The sequence below is a fragment of the Nasonia vitripennis genome, chromosome 5, assembly GCF_009193385.2.
Source record: "Nasonia vitripennis strain AsymCx chromosome 5, Nvit_psr_1.1, whole genome shotgun sequence".
Taxonomy (NCBI): Eukaryota; Metazoa; Arthropoda; class Insecta; order Hymenoptera; family Pteromalidae; genus Nasonia; species Nasonia vitripennis.
In genome coordinates, this window is record NC_045761.1 from 94,480 (window position 1) to 116,326 (window position 21,847).

The 21,847-nt window shown below is 46.1% G+C and overlaps 2 protein-coding genes across 17 annotated transcripts in view; one reads left to right on the forward strand and one right to left on the reverse strand.

Moving 5' to 3' along the window:
* Positions 1-468: 468 nt before the first annotated feature.
* Positions 469-5,863, forward strand: LOC100120754 (tetratricopeptide repeat protein 39C). The gene is made up of 18 exons (XM_031931867.2): positions 469-1,000; positions 1,073-1,216; positions 1,303-1,510; positions 1,599-1,815; positions 1,924-2,124; positions 2,223-2,391; positions 2,472-2,670; positions 2,742-2,993; positions 3,076-3,284; positions 3,364-3,473; positions 4,018-4,169; positions 4,293-4,396; positions 4,480-4,600; positions 4,682-4,813; positions 4,876-4,991; positions 5,072-5,239; positions 5,296-5,388; positions 5,463-5,863. The coding sequence occupies exons 1-18, from the start codon at positions 845-847 to the stop codon at positions 5,601-5,603; spliced, it is 2,892 nt and encodes a 963-aa protein (XP_031787727.1). The 5' UTR covers positions 469-844; the 3' UTR covers positions 5,604-5,863.
* LOC100120801 (voltage-dependent T-type calcium channel subunit alpha-1G) overlaps positions 5,859-21,847 on the reverse strand; it is a 32,257-nt gene continuing 16,268 nt past the window's right edge. For 4 of the 16 annotated variants that reach the window (XM_031932145.1, XM_031932148.1, XM_031932152.1 and 1 more), the window contains 19 exons: positions 18,767-18,923; positions 17,359-17,514; positions 17,163-17,297; positions 16,785-17,084; positions 16,539-16,711; positions 16,144-16,471; positions 15,747-16,048; positions 15,437-15,629; positions 15,216-15,365; positions 14,766-15,146; positions 14,499-14,691; positions 14,147-14,408; positions 13,933-14,063; positions 13,721-13,870; positions 13,331-13,623; positions 12,450-12,789; positions 12,119-12,208; positions 10,905-11,403; positions 5,859-10,803 (listed from right to left, as the gene is read on the reverse strand). In XM_031932145.1, the coding sequence (XP_031788005.1) occupies positions 10,353-10,803; positions 10,905-11,403; positions 12,119-12,208; positions 12,450-12,789; positions 13,331-13,623; positions 13,721-13,870; positions 13,933-14,063; positions 14,147-14,408; positions 14,499-14,691; positions 14,766-15,146; positions 15,216-15,365; positions 15,437-15,629; positions 15,747-16,048; positions 16,144-16,471; positions 16,539-16,711; positions 16,785-17,084; positions 17,163-17,297; positions 17,359-17,514; positions 18,767-18,923 (4,684 nt within the window). In that variant the 3' untranslated portion in view covers positions 5,859-10,352. Of the gene's footprint in view, positions 10,804-10,904; positions 11,404-12,118; positions 12,209-12,449; positions 12,790-13,330; positions 13,624-13,720; positions 13,871-13,932; positions 14,064-14,146; positions 14,409-14,498; positions 14,692-14,765; positions 15,147-15,215; positions 15,366-15,436; positions 15,630-15,746; positions 16,049-16,143; positions 16,472-16,538; positions 16,712-16,784; positions 17,085-17,162; positions 17,298-17,358; positions 17,515-18,766; positions 18,924-21,847 lie in introns of those variants that run through there. The other 12 variants (XM_031932158.1, XM_031932157.1, XM_031932156.1 and 9 more) reach the window with 7 other exon arrangements.

Consider the following 21,847-nt stretch of genomic DNA (forward strand, 5'->3'; position numbering starts at 1 on the left):
CAGTCGTCCCAGGAAATGTGCGTGCCTTTGCTGTGAGTTGAAGGTATATTGTATATATATAAAGTTAGTGGGTCGAGGTCGGTAGGTCTCAACGAGAGCTTCGAGTGGAGGGTGGGTGCTTTTGCGAGCTCGCTGTTTGTCATTTTTGACTGAGCAGAAGCGAGGAGTTTGAAAGCACACATTCGTCTTCAGTTGACTGTGATGGTATTTTGCCGATTGCTTGCGTGTAAGTATAACATTACGCGCTTGCTTGCTGACATTTTCAAGAGATTGCGAGTTACGAGATAGTTGTAAGATAGTTGTAAAAAGGAACTCGTTTCCTCATCTGGCCCAACAGTCGAAGGAAGCGCGCAGGTATTCTCAAACAAGTTAATCGCGCGCGATGTGTAAAGAGCCATTTCGAATTCTAGTCTCAGCAGCTATCTCTAATCGCTCGGCAGACAGTGCATCGCAAGAGAAGTTACGCAACGCACACACTGCTGACTGCTGAGTCGCAGTGCTGCAGGCTTTCCAATACACACATCGCACGTCCCATCGGGGCGCACGTGCGCCAGCCTAAACAAGCACAGAGCCATAGAGCTGCAGGCCGACAAGGATGATAATAGCGAGCCGTGCTGGAGCGCGAGGCTGCCGCCGCCGCCGCCGCCGCTGCCGCCGCTGCCACCGCTGCCGCCCGAGAGGCAGTTAGGTAGTTGGCGGTTCGGTTATCAGTCGGGCTTCGCTCGTCTGCTCGGTGAGTCCTGCCCGGTGCCCGGTGGCCCTCAGGCCCCGCCAATCCTATGCACGAGTGCGAGAGTAATGATCGCGCGCGCCTGTTATCTGGCTCTTCTTCAAGGACGCAGAAATGGCTTCCTGCTCCAGCTCGGAGCCCGACTGGTCTACAGCCAGGAAAGGAATCTCCCTGCTGCTGAACAATAAAACGGAGGAGGCCGAGAGCCTCTTCACTCGACACCCCCGCAGCTTTCACGTCAAGGCCGGCCGCAGCTTCGTCCTCTTCATGGTGCGACTGGTAGAATTTAAAATTTTTTAAGCTCATTTAAAGCGCAACTGCTGCAACGTTTCTCGCGCGCAGAACGCGCTCATGACGTTCGAGGACGACAAGCTGCAGCAGGCCGTGCAGCTCCTGAGGGACGTGGAGCGCGAGTCTGCCAGCGACATCGGCTGGCTCAAGTCCATGAGGACGAGAGTCTTTGGAGCCGACAGCTCTGCAGCAGACGTAAGTGTCGCGCGTAGCCCGCTCTTCTCTCTCTTTCTCTCTCTCTCTCCCGCTCTCGCTCTCTAACGCGTCGCAATTGAGCGCAGCAGCAGAACGACTACGTGAGAAAGCTCGAGCGCCAGGTGGTGCTGGCCGACTCGCAGGTCTGCGCGGCGCTGCTGACGCTGCTGCAGCAGGAGCTCACCGGCTACGTCAGGGGCGGCTGGATGCTGCGCAAGGCCTGGAGGGTCTATCAGCACACCTACGAGCAAATACTTGAGCTCTATCGGCGCACCTTCGGCCACGGTCCTTCCGGTACGGGCCAAGCACCTAAGCACGCACGTACAGCTATGCACGCACAGCACGGCTGCCTACTTATACCAGCGCCATACGTTCCCCGCAGGTTTCCACTCGATCTGCGGCTCAGCATCAGCCGGCGCCGCCAGAGAGGGCAGCACCGCGGCCTGGTCCCCTCAGCCTCGGAGCCCAGCCAGTCCGTCCTCGCCGGACTGGTCGATACCCTCCTGCAGCGCCTCCGCGGCCGCCTCGCCGTCAGGTCTGCGCAGCTCTCTATCGATGCTCTTCTCGCTCGCCGGAATCACGTCCGAGCGACAGACAGCGTAAATGATACACGATATTTCCTTTATTTCTTACGCAACCGCGCGTCACAGAGTCAACTTATCATACGCTTATATGCGGTATCGCGGCTCCGACAATTGTTCGCACAGCTTCGTCGAGCCGTCCGAAGTTAGCAGGCTGATGTCGGCCGTCAGCTTCGGCTATGGAATTTTTCAACTCTGCGTCAGTCTTCTGCCGCCTTCCCTCCTGAAAGTCATCCATCTACTGGGCTTCGAGGGCGACAGGAAGGCTGGCCTCGCGGCCCTCATGTATTCGCGGCTGAGCGAGGACATGCGAGCGCCCCTTGCCACGTGCGTATGAGAGCTCGGTACTTTTCTACGACATTTTTTCCGAGACGGTATTAGTATTAGTATATTTACAAAACGGAACTGCTCGCGGCCCCGCGCAGTTTAGCACTGCTCTGGTATCACACGATCGTCAGGCCGTTTTTCGCACTCGACGGCTCCAACGTCAAAGCCGGCGTCGAAGCCGCCAAGGAGCTTATCGCGGAATGTCAGCCCGAATTCGAGAACTCGGCCTTGTTTCTATTTTTCACCGGCAGAATAGAGCGCCTGCAGGTGAGCCTTAATTCGCATTGATCGGTTGGCATTGCTCATACAGCAGCACACCGGGCGTACAAGTACAATAATTATTCCAGTCGAACGTGAACGGTGCCCTGCGCGCGTACGAGAAGGCCGTGGAGGTGTCGGCGCAGAGGGAAGTGAAGCTGCTCTGCCTGCACGAAGTTGCCTGGTGTCACCTGATTCGCCTCAATTACGGAGGCGCGCACAGCTCCTTGAGCAAACTGCAAGAGGAGTCCCGCTGGTCCAAGAGCTTTTACGCCTACCTCGCCGCCGGTACGTATACTGCAGCCATAATTTGAGAGCAGAGAGCAGCTTTGAGACTGCGACCTGCATTTTGCCGGCAGTATGTTCCGGAGCAGAGGGCGACTTGGAGACTCTGCTGCCGAGCTGCGAAAAGCTCGGCCAGCTCGTGGCCGGGACGACGCGGGAAACGCAGCTCGGCCTCTTCATTTCGCGGCGAGCGCCGAAACTCGTCGACCGAGAAACCGGACGCGCCCGCTCGGCATCCTACTACAAGCTTCTTGTCTACGAGCTGCTTTATCTCTGGAACGCGCTGCCCTCCTGCTCGACGGAGTCGCTTCGCAGCATTCTCGCGGGTCGGTCCTTATATCCATTATATATATATATATATATATACTTGCGTGCCGATCGCTCTCAAGTCCCGTTTCCGTGTCGCAGAGTGCAAAGCTAGCCATTCCGAGGAGCCGATGGACGGCCTGTCGGACCTGCTTGAAGGGGCAGCCTACTCCCAGCTCGGAGACCGAGAGGCCTCCACGAGGTGCTATCGCAACTGCTTGAAGCGACGGCCAGCCTCGAAGGACTCGTTGGATCAGCACGTCAGCGCGTTCGCGCTCTACGAACTCGGCAGGGCGCTTTGCAGCGGGAGCGTGAGTACATTTCACCGCTGTAATAGTACCCGCAACCCACAACCACGCGCGCGATCCTTAACTTGCGCTTAACTTGCAGAGCATCGAAGAGGGCAGGTGCATATTGCAGAGGGCACAGTCGCAGTACAAGGAGTACGACTTCGAGAGTCGCCTAAACGTCCGAATTCACGCGGCGCTCAAGAAAGTATCGTAATGACGGAACAAAGCCATAAGCCATTTACAAATGTAACTTATACACACAGATTGTTTTCGAGAGTGCAATGTATTTTGTAAATGCGCGTATATTTTCACTAAATCCCGCACGCATTATATATTAACAATTACCTCTGCGTCCACTGTATATCAAACGATAATTTACAATAGCAAGGCAAACACCATTATACATTACATTATAGCCTGTAAACTTGGCTGCGAAGGCATAAGTACCTACAATACATGTACTGATACAGGCGCGTTCACTTACATTATACGCGGATTATTCCAATCTTGACGATTGCCTCTGTAACGTGCATAAAATTTATTAAGTTTTCAAACCAAATCATTTGCTTTGAGGCATTATCGCTTATTCGGCCCTTTCCCTTAGTAATTTATACAATCATCAGTTTATAGATTTACTTAAAAACGAACAGCCTGAAGATGGCTGCGCGATAAAAAATAGCGCAGCGCGCATAACTGTCGATCCCGCGCCTGAAAGACTAAAAATGTCACGAGTAAACAGCTTGATTTGCCAGTGACTGCCGGGGGCGAAGGACAGGATGAACTATGAGAGTGCTTATAGTTTTAATGTAGGAAATTGCCCTGCACAATTGAAGCACTGCCGGAAGCCGGCCTGGTACTGCAAATTCATCAAACCTTTCTTCTCTTTCGTCGTGTCAGTCATGCTGGGTGAGTCGTTCTCCGAGGATGATATTTTTATTTATTTATTTATTTATTTATTTATTTATTTTTTTTACCACTGAAATAACCGGTTTCATCTCGTCGTCGTCGGTGAATCAATTGCACTTTCAGCATTATCTATGTCTCATCTTTGTGAAAAGTATTCATCCGATAATTCTTTTCGAACGATCAAGTCCGATTTGAGTACGCTGAGGAGTACCGTGAGCTTGCTTTCGGTAAGCTTTTTCTTTTTGTTTTGTCTTTAGCTCATTTCTAAATCAAATTTCCAATGATTCTTGAACATCGTTATCGTGCTTAGAATGAAGTCAGAACGTTAATGGAAACGAAGGACGAATTCAAAAGTAAATTAAAAGAAGTTGTCTGCGTAATGCCCAAGTTATCCGATGCCATTCATCACCTGAGAACCGAAGTTTCCGAAGGTCTTTATTGTCGCGAGAGTGCTCATATCTATTTATCCAAGCTTATTAAGAAACGCAGATAACGACTTGTCATTAAAACAGGGATCGACACGCATACGCAAAAATTATTGGACGCATTATCTCCCGATAATGTCAAGAAAATGGTCAAGAAAGAATTAGAAATTTACGACGCCGATAAGACTGGCAGAATTGATTTTGCCCTCGAGTCTGCAGGTCTGAAGATTATAAATGAAAAACGTTCAGTTTTCAATTAACTCGTGAACTTGTTTAATTAGGTGGTCTAATTCTTTCGACAAGGGATACTGAAACTTACCCTGCATGTGGACAGACCATGAAATTATTCGGACTGTCAGTCTGCCATCAGGATAATTCGCCGCGGGCTGTAATTCAGGTTGAATTTTTATCCTCGACGGCTTGTGTGAAATTTTAAGCTAAACTATTGATAAAAGCGTTTCACGAAATGACTACTAGACGGGAGTACTACCTGGCGAGTGCTGGTCCTTCAAAGGTAGCGAAGGTGCAGTGGTGATTCAACTGGTAGGGCATGTGCTCATATCCGGTTTTAGCCTCGAACACATATCACCAAAGGTTTCCATAACTGGAGAGACAAGCAACGCTCCGAGAGATTTCTCCGTCTGGGTAGGTTATAATTATAATTTTTCTTATATCCTTGAACATATGAATGTTGTCAATAGGGCCTCAAAAATGCGGACGATACAAATGGATATTTGCTCGGCAAATATGCCTATGATAATTCCGGACCATCGATTCAATACTATGAAGTACAAGTAAATGTTGCTTTTCAAATTAGATTAATAAAAAATTCACTTCGGGTCTCGATGAAACATTACGTATTTTGCAGAACAAACCAACGAAGGCCTTCAGCATAGTCGAACTTAAAATACATTCTAACAACGGTAATCAGATCTGTACCTGTGTTTATAGGATACGGGTTCACGGAACTTTGAGATCGCATGAACTTGATTACGTAAATGTTCGATAAAAAGAAAAAGAAAAAGTAGCCTTAAGTGCTTTTCAGAACTAATTTTATAAAAAATCATACACTAGTCAAAGAATTTTCCATTTTTCTTTAAAGAAATCTAGGTTATGTTATATTCCTTTTGTTTATTTTATACAAGGTTTATTTGTGAAGCTTTGATTTATAGGGTTAATAAATGATTTGCGCGAAGCAAATATTGCAGCGAATGAAATTAATTATGAAACCCGGAACATAGGTCAAGAATAAAGCAAGGAATAATTAACATATTCTTCACTCGATATATTTCCTTTGTACACTTCTTACATTTCTATTAATTATTTCGTCTATGTTTCATTTTCCTTAAGTTCCGGTCGCTCTCTCATACTTCCATGTAGTTGTACACTCACTCTCACGATTTTAAAGCGGTGATTTCTTACTTAAGCGCGTCGTTTTTACTCATTCATTGAATTTGCGAACCTTTGCAGATCAATACATATCGCGTGTCACACGCATAAGTCAAGTTTATGAGTCAAACCAAACTACGGATTCTTTTTTTACTTGGTTAATTTGCTAGACCTAAACGTAAAGTAATGCGCGAACTGCGACATCAAGAAGTCGCTCTCCAGCAAAACTCTTCATTTCAATATTTATATATGTATTCATATATTTTATAAATCATTTTGTTACTTTTTTCATCGATAAAATTTAAACGACATACGAACAAAAGTGCGTCGCGTTATTTTGCGTTTGTTGATCTATGTTACTGTATGCGTTTCCTTGTTTACACAGTATAATTTGCGATATATATATATATATATATTTATATAACTATAAGACGACGTAGATGCCATCTTTCACAGATCTTTCACATTCTCATTCTCATATTAACTTGTCAAAGAAGATCTGCAAAACATCAAGTAGTTTATTAGCATCGCCGTTATCTTTTTTCTTTTTATATTATGCAAAATCATTATTTACCACGTGTCGCCATATAATTATTAGTTATATTTTTTATTACATTTTTTGTCTCATTTTCGTAAAATCTGTCAAGCTTTTCACTTTTATAATAATTGCTATGGCAACAATACTATTGGTGTAGAAGAAAGAGCTGACAACTCAAATGAGAAATTATAATGGTTCGAGAGGCACGCTTCAAGTATCGTATGAGAATTTGACAGAAATGTCTCATTTTAGATAATTTTTTCATAATGCATTTTTTCCAAGTGCTTTAAATGCAATTCGATTGATAGTAGAACTGTACTAGATCCGCGGCTTGTACTCGCATGCACACGCTAGATAATTCGGAGGTCAGTCGTCTAACGCTATCGAGCTATCGAGATTCGGACGTGGTGCCAAGCAGTTGATTCTGTAATTCTAGCCTTAAGAGCTCAAGTGATCATTTTTTTGCAGACCAATAGAAGTTTTGACGCGTAAACGTAGTTGTTTGAAAAAACGATCTTTGAAACACTTTAGGTTCTTGTGGTTCGAAAAAGTTCTGTAAGTGTTTTTCTTTTGAAAATTAAAATGTTTAAAAACTGTTTAATAAACTTTTATCGGGTTTGCGCTCTTTTAATCCTTTTGTTTATCAACGATACAAAATAAATCAAAACTATTAGTCGATTTATTCGTAGCAACTATTTTAAAAATCAATCGTCGAGCGGATATATTATTTCATTCATCTAAAAAAAAAAATATATCCTCAAAAATAATATTTACAAAATATTTACGCGACCATTAATATCGAAAAACAATTGATTGAACAGAATTTTGGACATCAGTATATTCTATTAGTTGTAATAAATAGTTATAGAAGTGCAATCCTATGTAAAATCTTGACGTCTATGATTTTGTAAAATAATTTTGTGCGTATAATTAATCTTCAAACGATGAATTTGTAACCAGCGCAGAAACGTGTGAGCATACGCCAATAAAGATAACTTGGATAAATTATGCGCAAAGCTTTGTTTTAAAAAATGATATAATAAACGATGGCACCACTACCGAGCGAACGTTCGTCAACGTTTGTGAAGGCATAGAGTTTCTTTTATACTCGATATAATCGGTAAATATTCTATACGTGTAGTATCAAAATAAATCACACCGAGTATATAGAGTAGAGTATTGTACATTTATGTACATAGAATTTTCTATCTTTAGTGTTAGAACATTCTTATTATTATTGTTATTGTTATTATTTAACCCTTTATAGATATTATTTCATTAAAAATTTACACTAGTATATACTTAATTGCTGCTTGTAAATTAATTCTCTTTTGTTTTGTTCATTTTCGCCTTTCAATTTCCATTTTCTTCTGTTATTAGGAAATACGCTATAATTAAAAATATATCACAGATTTTAATAAAAAACCCTCTACGAAGTCAAAGCAGAGTAGAATGAGATTTAAACAATAGTCATCTTGACAGTGTGTCAAAGTGTTTAAGTGATAACGGACTTTAATTTTTTCCTTTAAAAGTTTTGTTCGTGACAAATTTAAGAGTGTAACGTTTTAACAACGTCCAAAGTCTCGGAAGTACTTTTCCTCTATGTAAAGTTGTAAAGTTTCAGAAAAGTCTACAAAATTCCGTAGAAAAGTGACAGTGTAATTACTTCGACCATTCAATCTCAAGATTATTCGCTGATTACGACTTCTAACGAGAAACAAATTTGTATCATTAGTCTTTAGAACTAATACTAATAGCTCCATTGGTATTCACACTTTCTTTAACTTTCAAATAGTAAGTCAAAAAACTTTGCGGAGTAATATATGCGAATACCAATAGAATAAACTACCTCGCTTACAGCATCTATCACCAGAATCCAAGCTTAAGACTACAAGTATTTATCGAAGAGGATTATTGCTTCCAGGAGACGGATAAACTATTATAAACTTGTTAAATTTAACGTCGTTGATAAACGATTGTCCCGCTGCATATTTTGAGATCGAGTTGTTACATAGAAAAATTTAGGAGAAATTTTTAATTTGCTATTTATAGCTTTCGCTTCTTATGGGAATTCAATCCCGAGACTCCGGGCGCCCTCAGTCGTGAGTATTGTCGCGCGCGAGAAGTTGAAAATATAGAATACACAAAATAATATTTTAGAGATGCAACTCTGCGTCCTGCGACTGCTTGGCGCCCGAGTACAAACGCATAATTCCACATGTACATTCAGATTGGATAACGCACGCAGAAAAACTTTTGGTTCAATTAACGATTTCGTTCAAGTTTCTTGCCTAATTGCACTGAGAATAGTTTTTTTCTTTCGCAATCCTTTTTAGAATTGTAACGTTAATATTAGTGCACTGATTGATTCGAATGAAAATTTGGTCATTTAAACATACAAAATCGTTTTATACACTCGATCAAGATATATTTTGATTATACGCTAATTAATTTGAGTGTATTAAATGAATTCTTTGTTGTAGTTTATTTTTTATAGATTTGTTACTCAGAGAGAAAGTTCATTGTATGTAAAGGATTCTATAATACACAGCATATCTATGTTTTATGCATCGGTAATATTAAATTGTCTAGAAATATTACTTACTTTAAGAAGCAAATCAATAAAAATTAAAAAACGTGTTTTTTTTTTTTGCAGTCAGCGTTAAAAGTTTTTCTCTCGGTGCAGAGAACGCCGAAAAGCATTTAATTCATTAATGTATATAAATAAAAGCTATTCGTTAATTATTAATTACTGATTGATCCAGAGAGTGTCGATGTTCATCTAATACGCTAAAATCGCAGTTATATGTATACCTATGCTTAGTTTACACTTCACCGTTTCGGCTCGTCCAACTGTGTCGAATACTCAGGTTGATTCACTGGAATTAGAGCTAGAATACCTCATATCACACCAGTTGTGCATCTGGACTGTTTACATATCAGTTCGTTACTTGACAATGGCAAAATCAATGACGAGTATTAATTTTAAAGAGCTCACACGAACACGGATAGAAGGCATACGCGAAACTCATCGATGTACTTGTAGTTCAGATTGATTACACATTTACACATTAAGCATATTCTGAAATGTAAGTCGAAACAGATTGATTGAGCGTATTATCCGGCGATGTAGATGTAGTGTAGGACGAATTCCTTAATTTCATGAGTGAATATCATGCCGGAATAACAAGATTTTGTTTACATCGGCGACGATAACAATGTGATATTACTCTGAGATTGTCAGGAGTACGACAACGTCGAGTAGCCATAACAATTTCTTGAGTAAACTATAAAGGGTTTCTTTCGTTCTAACTCGCACTAAACTATATGTTTACGTCACGCTTGTAACAACAACTGCTTATATGTACACGCAAAAAAAGAAAGCAGAGCTCATCGCAGGTGCTCGGTTATTGCTAAGCGGGAGAGTTTAAAACAAGAAACGGCAAGTACTTTACTTTCATGTATATGCATAAGTCGTATCAAGCAGCACTCGCGTATATATCATATATTCCTCTTGGATTCGCGCGCGCACGTATATTACACGCTGGAGGTGCTTCGCTGTGTCCTCTTGTAGGTACTTAGATTGACAGAGCTGTCTTCTTGAAAAAGGCGTCAAAGGCGATAGAAGATCCGCGCGTACGCGCGTAAGTAAGAGAGCAGTGGCGCGCGCGTGTTGAAATAACAACTATATTGTCTTGCACTAGTGCAGTCTTTCGAAGAGCCCGTGCGCGATCCATGGCGTAGAAGAGAACAGCGAAAGGTACTTTTGCGCTTTCAAATTCGCTATGCTTGCCATTTTCCGGGAGAAATAAACGAGATGAAAGTGAGCCACTACAAGTTGGCCTCGTCTCTGCCTGGACTCTTCTTTCTCCTCTTGGCCCCGTTCTCATCGACGACAACAACAAGCTCGCCATCGGCTTGCGCCTCCTGCTGGAGAGCGGGGATCGAGGGTTCGCTCGTTTCGCCGACGAAGATGCGCAGTTCCAGACTGCTCGAGCCCACAGCCACAGTTACGAACTGCGGTTGCTCGGGCGCCGCGCCCTCCGTCTCCTCTTCTTCGTCCTCTTCCTCGACGAAAGCCTGGCGGCGCTCAGTCATCGCAGGACTGAAGCTGGGCTTGAGCTTCGGTGGTCGCCTCTCGTTGATCACCGACTGCACGTCGAGGTCATCGTCAAGCTCTGGCGGACTGGGCTTTGATGGGGGCTCCTCCTTCGAGGAATCGCGGCGCATCGCGGCGGCGCGGCCCCCGCCGTGACTTGACATACTCGGAGATCGAGAACTGCTGTATAACAATAATAATAAAAAAGCAAAAAATTGAGTATCGGCATGTAATGCAAGATCTGATGAAAACTACGAGACCGCAGTCATGATAAAGCGATTGACCTGGAAACAATGGGACTGGTATCAGAAGACATCAACTCGGGCGTGGGAATCCTGGCCTTGGCAGATCCAAGATCAGCCACGGGGCACAAGAAATTCTTGTGCTTGTAACTGCCGCTGGTGTCGGTCGACGCGCAAGAGGCTCTGCGCTGCTGGATGGACTCGACAGAAGGCGGTCCGGAGACTGGGGCGACTGTCAGATACGAGCGATGAGGCTCGGGCGCCAGGCTCGGCCTGGCCAGGTACTTGCTACTCCCGTAGGCGATCGAGGAGGATGAGCCACGCTGGGGGATGATGCGCGGCACGCTCAGGTTGCTCGCGGGCTTGCGAATGAGCTCGGCCACCTCGAAGTGCATGGGAGGCGTCGAGAACATGCCACCGTGGCGGTGTTGCGAGTGAAAGGTCTGGCGACGTTTCACCTTGAACTTGGAAGGCCGACAGGAGGCCCGTTGCTGCTGGTAGATGGAGCGCCGACTGTCGTCCATCGTTGATACAGACGCGTCTGCATAGGAAAGACAGGCGGTTAATTACATTTCCTTATGTCTGCTCTGTAGTTGTTGGCCAATGTTTCAGCGGGTGTACGGTACACTCGGTATGTGTGTGTGTGCGCGCTGTCGCATACAAGGCTATAATTTTCTTCGGTTGATTCGACTATTGATTGCTGGTATTTGTGACGTTGAAGTTTTTAACATTCAGAAAGCATGAGGGGAGCGGGTCTACAATCTCGCTTATATAACACACACACTGGTGAATGTAAAAATTTTCGTATTTCTCAATTGCGTAGTATTTCAAAATTTTAGCGGTGCTTCGCTTTGCTATAAGAAAGAAAAGGACGACATACGAATAATCGAGTGCTCGAAGTATGTGACGGGAAATATGGTGGAAAAATGAGGGAGAAAAAGTTAGAGATATTAAATCTTTCAAGCCTTGCGATTATACTAATAAAGGTGTAGAATTAAAATCGTACAGGGTAGTGAGGACAAACGGTTTTGTTGCAAGCCAATTTGTGAAAAATTCTGATGTTCAACAAAGCAGCGGGGCAAAACTTTACCAGAAAAAATCCCATTTAATACGATTAGTGCAGAGTCAAGGGATTTTTTCCACGATCGAATTCAGTCATTAATTGGCAAAAAGTTGATAATCGTGACAGAGCGCGATAAGAATGAAGGAATTAAAAATTTGATAAATAAAAGCAAGCTGCTGCTTAATGACTTTACCTTCAATAAAATCGGACAAAGATAGACATTTCAAGAAATAAAAGTCTATCATCGAAGTCGTAAAAGCATGCGCAGTTAAAAGTAAGTTGTCTGGAAAAGAAGGTAAAAGAGCTAGTAAGTTGATAGTATATCATCTGTGTATGTATATAGCTCTGGTTGCTTGGCGATGCCCAAAGTATTAAAGAAGAACTAAAAGAGAAAGGTACAAACAATAAATAGCAGAAAGTATCAGAATAATACAGAGAAGGAGAATAACGAAGTAGACAGGATTATATAATATTTATAGATATTAGTATGATAATAAGAAAGCAGTGGATCTCGTGATTAGTACCGTCGGTGGTTCTTTCATTCTCGGCAGGCGGATTGTAGGTAAAGTTGGAGGGCAATGATCGGACCTTGGAGAGGCCTGGTCGACTGTTCCCCGAGAACTCATCGCTGCCCTCGCCGGCTGCTTCCTGCTGTTCCTCGTCGGGATTCTCCTTTCTTCGAGCCGCAGCGTTGATCGTCACCGCTTCCTCTACGATTTCCTTGTCCTCCTCCTCCTCCTCCTCCTCCTCCTCCTCCTGCTCCTCCTCCTCCTCTCCCTCCTCCTCCTCGACCTCGAGCAGCTCCTCCTGCTCGGCCGCGAACTCGCGCTCCAGTTGCGTTTCCATGTCAAGCTCATCTTCCATCTTTAATAATCGCAGAGTTACCTATATTATATACCCGTGCGCGCGGCCTCTTTCTCGTCTGACGGTCGGTTCTCATTTGCGTTTCGTATAAGTACGTGGTGTTACCAAGAAATTAAGTCCTATGATCTAAATAAGGAACGTTTCAGCAAACGCTGCGGATAGTGTAGCAGATAATGATTCTATTGCAAGACACTGTATCGCTAATTTCAGTGGGTAAACCCAAGCAAGCCTGCGCTGCTTCATCATGATAATCGATAATACCGCAACAGCCGTCGTTGCTTGGATTTATCCGTCCAAGAAAACCAGTTCAAGTACATAATATGTACATCGAAAAATGATGTAATAAAAAATGATCTTTCAGCGTTCAGCGGAGATGTAATATTCGAAAGCGACATGCCGTGCAGCGTAAATGTAGCACCATAAATAGGCGAAAAAGAAGATACTGTCGCATTCGCAGATTTATATTCTATATGCTATTTGAGAAGAAATCGTCGTGAAAAGAGCAGAATCTGCCGGCGCGGGACATGCGGATAACTCTCACCTGCTTGTGGCTCTCCTCGAGGTGCTTCATGAGGACGGCGACGACGACGTTGACCAGGACGAATTGCGCCATGAGGACGAAGATGACGAAGAAGATGGGTGCGATGATGTTGCTGACGCAGCAGTTCTTGACGCAGTCGGCGGCGTCGTCGCAGTTGTCGCGCAGCGTGTCCTTCATGATGCCGTTCCAGTTGTCGCCTGTCGCTACGCGGAACAAGGTCAGAAAGGCCATGCCGAAGTTGCTAAAGTGGGCGTGCTCACCCAGACCCTGGCACGGCATTTCGTCGCTGCACTCTGGAAAATCCGAAAGGTCGAGATCGTCAGTCGGTCCGGCCGTGCTCGGGCGGCAGAAGCAAGCAAGCAAGCAAGCAAGCTAAATACGACGAGTTACCTAATCGGCCGAACAGTTCGACTCCAAGCGCGGCGAAGATGAAGAAGAGCAAGAAAAATAAAAGACCTAGATTGCCAACTTGCGGCAAAGCCTGCATCACGGTGTCCAGAAGTGCGCGGATGCCTTTGGCCATTTTCAGCAGTTTGAGTACTGGAAAAGAAAGTATCGTCAGCAAGTAGCTTCGTCGCTCGGTACTTGCTCGTCGTACGGACCTCTGGCTATTCTCAACACCCTCATGACCCGGATGATGGTTGGATTTATTGGAATGATTTTGGATTCGAGCTCCTCGAGCACGATTCCGACAACCGAGAGTATGACGATCCCGATGTCCAGCTGGTTCCACCTGCAAGGAAGCGCAGTCGATGCATATCGCGTATATAGTGCACAGCGGCAGGAAATAAGCTGGCGTGATTACGAATTACGAACTTATCCTTGAGGTACAGATGGAGCCCGAGGGCGAGCAGTTTCATGAAGGATTCGAGAATAAATACGGCCGTAAAGAAGTAGTTGAATATCTTGAGAGCGTAGGTTAAGGCTTTCGGCATCATATAAAACTCCATGGCCATGGTTACGACATTCAAGCCGATCACCGCCGCTATCGCGAGATCGAAGTACTTGGACGTGACGACGTTGTGGATGAAGAGCCGGGTCTTGGAGTAATTAGTGTAGTAAGGCGGTTCGTGCATTTCTGTAAACACATCGATACGCTCAATCGGATTAGCAGCGTTATGTAGAATATAAGGCAATGCGATACGAAGCTTTATGAGAATAAACGCACTCCTCCTTTTCTTTTCCATTTGCAATGCACGTTTGGCGGCTCTCCTTACGCGCTCTTCCTTCTCCTGCTCTTCTCGACACCTGTGGAAGTTTTCAACGACCACGCCGACGAACATGTTCAGGACGAAAAAGCCGACCAACAGAATGAATGCGATGAAGTAGAGCAACCTCCATTCCGAGTAGTTTTCTATGGGCTGAAACGCAAGCGCCAGTGGGGTTAGTGCGACGATACGCATGGTGCACTGCAGAGTTAGCATCAGCACTCTACCTGCTGATCGACCCCGACAGCATCGAGGCCCGTGTACATGATGTTGACCCAGCCGTCGCGCGACGACAGCACAAAGAGGGACATGAGCGCCTTGCCAAGATCGTCAAAGTTGTACTTCCTGTTGAGCCAGACGTTGCGCTTATCAGCGAGGCAGTCGGTCTTGTTGCGCACGTTCTTGATGTCCGGGCCATCGCAGTAGTAGAACGCGCCCTTGAACAGCTGCACCCCGAGGATGCCGAAGATAACGAAGAACGTGCAGCAAATGAGGACGATGTTGCCGATAGGCCGGAGGGACGAGAGCAACGTCTGCACCACGAGCTTCAAGCCCGGCGCGCGGTTTATCACGCGCAGCGGTCTCAGCGAGCGCAGCAATCGAAACACCTAATTTTCATTCGCCCACTTAGTAAGCATGTTATATAGACATACGCGGTACATGCATTGCACACCCACCCTCAGTATGCCGAATATTCTGGGACTGCTCGACGAGAGGAGGGACATGCCGAGATCGATTATAGAAATGACCACGAGCGAGCCATCCATTATGTTCCAGCCTGAGGTGAAGTAAGCGTCCGAGCCGTAGAGCATCCCCGTCGCGACGACCTGCAAACAGAGGGCGATCGAGTAATCGTCAGCTCACGCGGGCGTCTGCGCTGCTTGATGGCGCGCACTACCTTCACAAACATTTCCACGGCGAAGACAGCGGTGAAAATGTAATTGGCGCTAGCAAGGAAAAGTCTTTCTCTACTGTCGGGCGGAATGTTGGGTCGTTCCATTGCTAGCGTTATGCAGTTCAGTCCGATGAACAAGAGCACGACGTTGTCGAACCACTTCTGATCGACGAACCAGCGGCAGAATACGCGGAATCTGTGGAATCGAAGAGTGCCCCGATGAGTGGGGAGCGGGACAGGGGGACAGGGGGACAGGGGGACAGGGGGACCGGGAGGCAGGGAAGACGGAAGAGGGGCAAGGGAAAGCAAGTACCTGTTGCTCTGCGGGAAGAGATAAAGCGAGTAGTCGTCGCGCTCCTTGAGGCAGCCCTTGGGCTCGAAGAACATGAAGATCTTCTTGATGCGCTCGATGCTGCCGGCGCTCTCCTGGCCGTTGGACGGCGGCGTCTGCTCGCCCGTGAGCTCGGGCTCCTCCTCGGCCAGTCGTTTTATCCGCGGCAGGGGCCCGGTCTCGAAGCCCTGCAGGTTGTTGATGGTCCGCGGCGCCTCGTCGAACGGCAACATCTTGCGAGAATGCAGCGAGTTGCGCCTCGACAGCTCGTCCGTCCAGCGCATCTGCGACAGGAGTGAACAAGTCGAATAAGTCGAATAAGTCGAATAAGTCGAATAAGTCGAATAAGCATACGGCGCTCTTCCCGCGGCTCACTCACCTGGTTCGTCGGCGTGTACCTATGAAGAGAGGAGCGCCGGCTTCTTATGGAATTGTTCGGGCTAAGGCTACAATTGTTGCTCGCCATGGCAGCTGTGCGATTGTTCGGCGCGTCGCGGTGAGTATCGTTCCTTATCGAACCCTGGAGATAGCCCGCGCCGTTGTAGTTGCCGTAGTCCCCGCACAAGGACTTGTGGCCGAGGTTGCTCCTTCCGTTGTTGAGGATCGTGGCTCGGCCGGGCGGCTCCTCCTCCCACTGGGACCACCTTTTCCGCCGCAAAGAGGGCCTCGACAGCCGCCAGGAGTAGCCCCTCTGAATCCTCGGCGGGCTGCAACGAGAGGAGAGTTGCGATTTGAGCCCCTCTCTTGCGCGGGCCGCGTATGCGCGGGATATACCTCGAGCTCGAAGATTCCCTCGGCGAGCAGGAAGAATTGACGTGGCCGGTGACGAGACTGATGCGCCGCGAAGATTGACCGACCAAATTATTCGCTGCGATTCTGCTGCTGTTGCTGCCGCTGTCGGGCGGCTTGAGGAAGCCCGAGTAGACGCTGCACTGGCTCTGCGCAAGCTAATCGCGGAGCGTGACTCGGTCGTGCGAGTGCGATTGCGATCGAGCAAATAGAGCTGGGTAAGAAACTCACGGAGGATCGGTCGATGGACTCGATGGAGAGGCTCGTCGGGTAGATCGCGCGAAAGTTGAGATCCCGGTAGCCGGTCTCGAGGGTCGTGTTCGGCGAGTCCTGCGGCGTCGCGGCCGTGTGCGTGATGATGGGCGGCTGCGGTCCACTCCCGGAACCCATCATCTTGCTCTCCTTCTGGATGTTGCACTTGGGCTCGTCGAACGCGTGCCGCCGCCGCTGCTGCTGCTTCCAAGCATGCTGGTTCTGGTTGTCCTTGTACTTGCGCAGCTCCTCGCAGCTCTGCCAGGAGTTCTTTTGGCCCTTGAAAGGATGCGAGTCAAGGATTCGCTCGAAATCGAGGGGAAAAGATGGGCCCCAGCAGGGGAACCGTTGCCGTACCTGTGTGTATGTGTCGCTATCGGAAACGGAGTGGGAGCGCGACATCCTGGAGGAGCCCTCCTCGCTCCCGAGGCCGGCTTCCTTCGCCGCGAGTTTGGCCAATTCCCTTTGCTCTCGCTCGCGTCTTTCGTTCCTCTGGAAAAACGGGCGGAAAGTGAAGGCGGCTGTCGCGCCAAGCGCCGAGCGCCGGACTTACCTCCGAAGAGAAGCCCTCGACCAAGATAGCGACGAGCAAGTTGAAGAGCACGTAGTTCCCAAAGGTCATTAGGGCCACGAAGTACAGGGCCGCCCAGTGGGAGGTTTTCTGCATCCCGTTGAACAGAACGACGTTCCAGTCTTCCTGCGTCAGGATCTGCAGGCCAGTGGGAAAGGGAGAAACGCGCACGGCGCCGATTAGAAGCTGCACTCTCCTCCTCATAGCCCTATACGCAAAGTTCGATTCGCCGTCAGCCGTTAGTCGCGATCGATGCAGTACGAGCGTTAAATTCTTCACTCCGAAAAACTCGCCACGGAGCCGGCTGCTGGCAGCAAATCGAACTTGACGAGCAACTACGGATAAGCGCATTGTCTCTGAAGAAAGCTGAGATTGAAAGATGAGAAGTTTTTAAAAAGCTGTTATTCTTTTCTTTTCATTGAAAAACTTGATTCGCGCAGCTGACTGATAAAAATCCTTAAAATTATATTTAACAACTTTGGTGGAAAAATCGAAGCGGTATCCAAAATTAAGCACCTCGATAAGCCTTTATTTACAAGCAAGATTCGCGTGCTATATGAAGAGGAAAACTTTTGTCGGATTAAATTCAACCATCCAAATGATAAAAGAGCAGCAGGTTCATATGTACACTGTGTGTGTGTGTGTGTATATTTTTCTTTACGTATATATACATACATACCAGCGAGTGAGATTTCTTGTTAACGACCTCGTGGCGAAAAAGGACAGTAAAAAGTTAAAACAGCACAGAAAATAATTGTAAACACATTCACGCGAAATTCTCGGTTGTCGGAATTTCAGCTGACATGGCAAAAAACGTTAAAGCTGCGGATGGCACGCGGTTTATGTACAGCGAGTTGTTGCACAGTGAATTGATCGAGCCCAGCTTTTTGGTCTTGGTGTGCGAGTGCGTGTGTCGAGAAAGAGCAGTGCCCATTGAAAAGGCACCAAATGGTCTTAGCGTATGAGAAATTCAGGTTTGTAAAACAAGCTGTAAATGGAGAAGATCGACTACTGCAACGCTGAATTTCGTACTTGCAACGATTTGCAGTAGAACGCGTGTTCTAGGAAACGCTCCTACAAACTACGGCCTAAATTGTTCATACAATAAAAACCATGTGGTCTCGTTTGTCAGAGCGCAGTAGGCATGTATGCATGTTGGAAGTAATGATAGAAATAACAATAAGAGACCGAGAGAGATGGTATGGTAGAGTGGTCGAGTGTGTGTGTGTGCGGGCGTGCGTCTGCGCGTTAATACGCCTGCGCCCGCGCGGATGAGTGCGAGAGAGAAAGAGACAGATATAGTGTAAAGTTTGTATTTATATAGAGCAGCAAAGGATGCCAGCTAGAGACAGAACAGACTGATGAGGAGAGAGAAAGGGAACGGTGGTACCTGAAAGACGGTTACAAGTGCCCAGACGATGTCGTTGAAATGTTTGCGATCACAGCGACACAATGGGTGGCGCGAGACCACCTCGGCACAGGTGCAGGGCCGACTCCGGTCCGCCCACATGCAAAACTTACCCCCGAACAGGTACATTCCAAGGATACTGCAACCGAGACACACAATCCCCCAGGGCCTAAAGTACACAACTGTTCCTTCCGAGTGGGCGGTGATAGTGGTGGACTAGTGGTAGAGGACGACGGAGAGGTACGACGGCGGGCCGCGCGTCGGCGGGCTGATGGCTACAGCCGACGAGCGCCCCGAGTCTTCCTCTCTCTCTTTCTCTCTTTCTCTCTCTCTCTCTCTCTCGCTTTTCGGATTCTCCGAGGAACTTACTGCTACAGCTCGCCCATCGTATGCTTATAACAAAAATTGCGGCGCTGTGACTTGAGATTTGACGTTATTAGCGCTGCCGCTGCTGCTTCCTTTCGCAGCCCGTCGAATTGGGAAAAGCTGGGCCGAGGTAGAATAAGTGATGCAAAAGCCCAAATAGGTAGACTAGAAAAATATGTGGAAGTAGAGAAAGGGGAAAGAAAACAACATCAACAAAAAATACCAACTACTGCACGGATAATCTGGGGTACAAGAGCTGGATATACTTTTGGGTAACGATGCTCTACGGCACAGTCTCGATTATAACACTCTCGCGTTACTTCAAGCTTTGAGCATTACAATCGAGTCTCTGGAGAAAAATGCAAATGTGGCCTCGCGCGTGAAGGGGATGAGCGACGTATGTATATTTCCGGCGAAACTTTTCCCAACTCAAAGTGCGAAACGCACGAGAGCAGACCGTGCTTCCGCGCGTAGATCGATGGGCGAGCTCTCTGCGGGCAGCATTAAGCGAAAAAATATGTCTATATAGTAAAATAAATCGCATTCTGCACAATCGGCTTCAGTCGCCTCGTTCTGAGAATAATAAGAACGCGCCGCTGCTGTACCTTCGATTAGCAGAATGCGGAGTCGTGTGTTTTTATCGCGAAAGTCGATTGAAAAGTCTTTGGAGTTAAAATTATCATTGCGATGATTATTATTGTTATTATCATTATTATTATTATTATTAACCAGAGCTTTTCAGTCGACACCTTCGGATGATCACTAGCGAGACTTTTTCGAGTGATGCTGTCGTGAAGTGGATATGAATAGAATTCACAATAAGAGAAAAAGAAACGGCGAGTGTAGCGCGGTTCGACGGAAGCTTCGCCATTCGCTGCATCTATATTGCACAAAAAGAAAACAAAAGAAAATGTGTTGGTACGATGTATCTGTGTTTTCTTTTCATACAGGGCAAGTGCGTTTTTTTCTCTCTCATGTGTGCTCGCAGTTCGGAGCGCGACGGCACGTATTTTATCCGCCTTCATTCTCTCTGCGTGCATCAGAATTAAGTAATTAATTGTGTCAACTGCCAAATACGCTGCGGTCTCGCCTCGCGCTCCGACCTGACTAAGCCATTCGATATTATATGTATTGACGAAAAATATACTCGTTCATGTTGTCACTATATAGCTACTTGACCTAGTTTATATATGTATATATATATATATGCCCATAAAATAATTAGCCACCACAGTACTTATTTTTTACAAACTCTCAATTCCCTTGTCTCGTCCAGTTTTGCGAACATTCGGTTTCAATGCGGGATTCTACTGATGGGGCGTATTAATTATATCGTGACGTGTATATTATTAATGTCAAAAGTGCGCGTTCGAGGCATATTATGTATACTATGCTCAAGTCATTTCTGTTGGAACCTCTTGCTACTTTTTGTATGGCGGTTAGAAACTACTATCTCATCGTCTTAGACTAATTGGTATATATTTATGATGATCTGGCTATATGTCTATCGTTGTCTGCAGTATCACTGTTGTTTTGTTATTGGCGTTTGTTCGTTGTGGTCGCTGATTGAAAAGTTTTTTTGCTTCTATCGTGTACAAGTACTCGCGGTCAACGTCGACATTTCAAATGCCAGTTATTCTACAGCTTAAGCATACTAGATATAGCTATATCTGCGTAGAGTCGTCCGTTCGTGTAGTGAGGAAATTCGAGTACAAACTCACAAAAGATAACTGTTAATAAAATGTTTTTCTCATGAGTGTATATACTATAACGTGTCGACGACGTTAGCGGTTGTATACACATCGACATATAGGTACACAGCAACATGCAAAAGCAGTCAAGTATTACAATAAAATACTGCGGAAGAACTACGGATAAGATTAGGGGCTGCGCTGTGCTCGCTGTGGCCGGGTGCAGTCGCAGTTAAATAATTCACGGGCCAATCTTCAGGCAGGCGCATCTCGTCCTATAAACGCGCGCGATTTTCCGAGAATTCAAAGCTTATGAACTTTATGAACGAAATGAATAAACATCGTGGCAATCGCTTGCGCAGTATTTTGCTTTTTCGATACTTTGAATTACAGGCTGGATCTACGACTGGCGACCACTGGCTGCACGGCAACCGGAAGAGTTCAATACAACCGCCTCGCACAACTACGGCAGTAAATTACATCAATTTCTAAAATATAAGTCTTGAATAGAGTGATTGCGTCAGAAAGTCAATGAAGGTATGGAAAAAAATCTACAACACACCGAAGTGATGATACTTAACAGCTCGTGTAAAAGCCTAACAGGTGCTCTGTGGCTATACAAATTAGTACAGTATAAAGTTGCATATCAATCGCTACGATGTATACGGATGTGACACATTATGCGAGTACACAATATAACATAATCATATAAGCAGTTCAACAATTTCATATGTAGTGCTACGGTATTTAGATAAGCATAGAGCAAAAGTAAGTTGCATCAAAGGAGCTAGTCGCGCCCCCTCCGCGCTTCGGAAAACCGCAACACAAGTGAAAGGGCTTTTTTGGAACCAAAGCACAAAGGTGCGGAGACTCGTGCCCTTTTCAGTGGCGCCAATCTATATCATTCAGTGTAAAAACGCCCACACACACACACACACACACACACAAAACGTTGCGTATACGCGGCGGTGACAATCGTGTCGGAGAAAAACCGACGAAGCTTGTT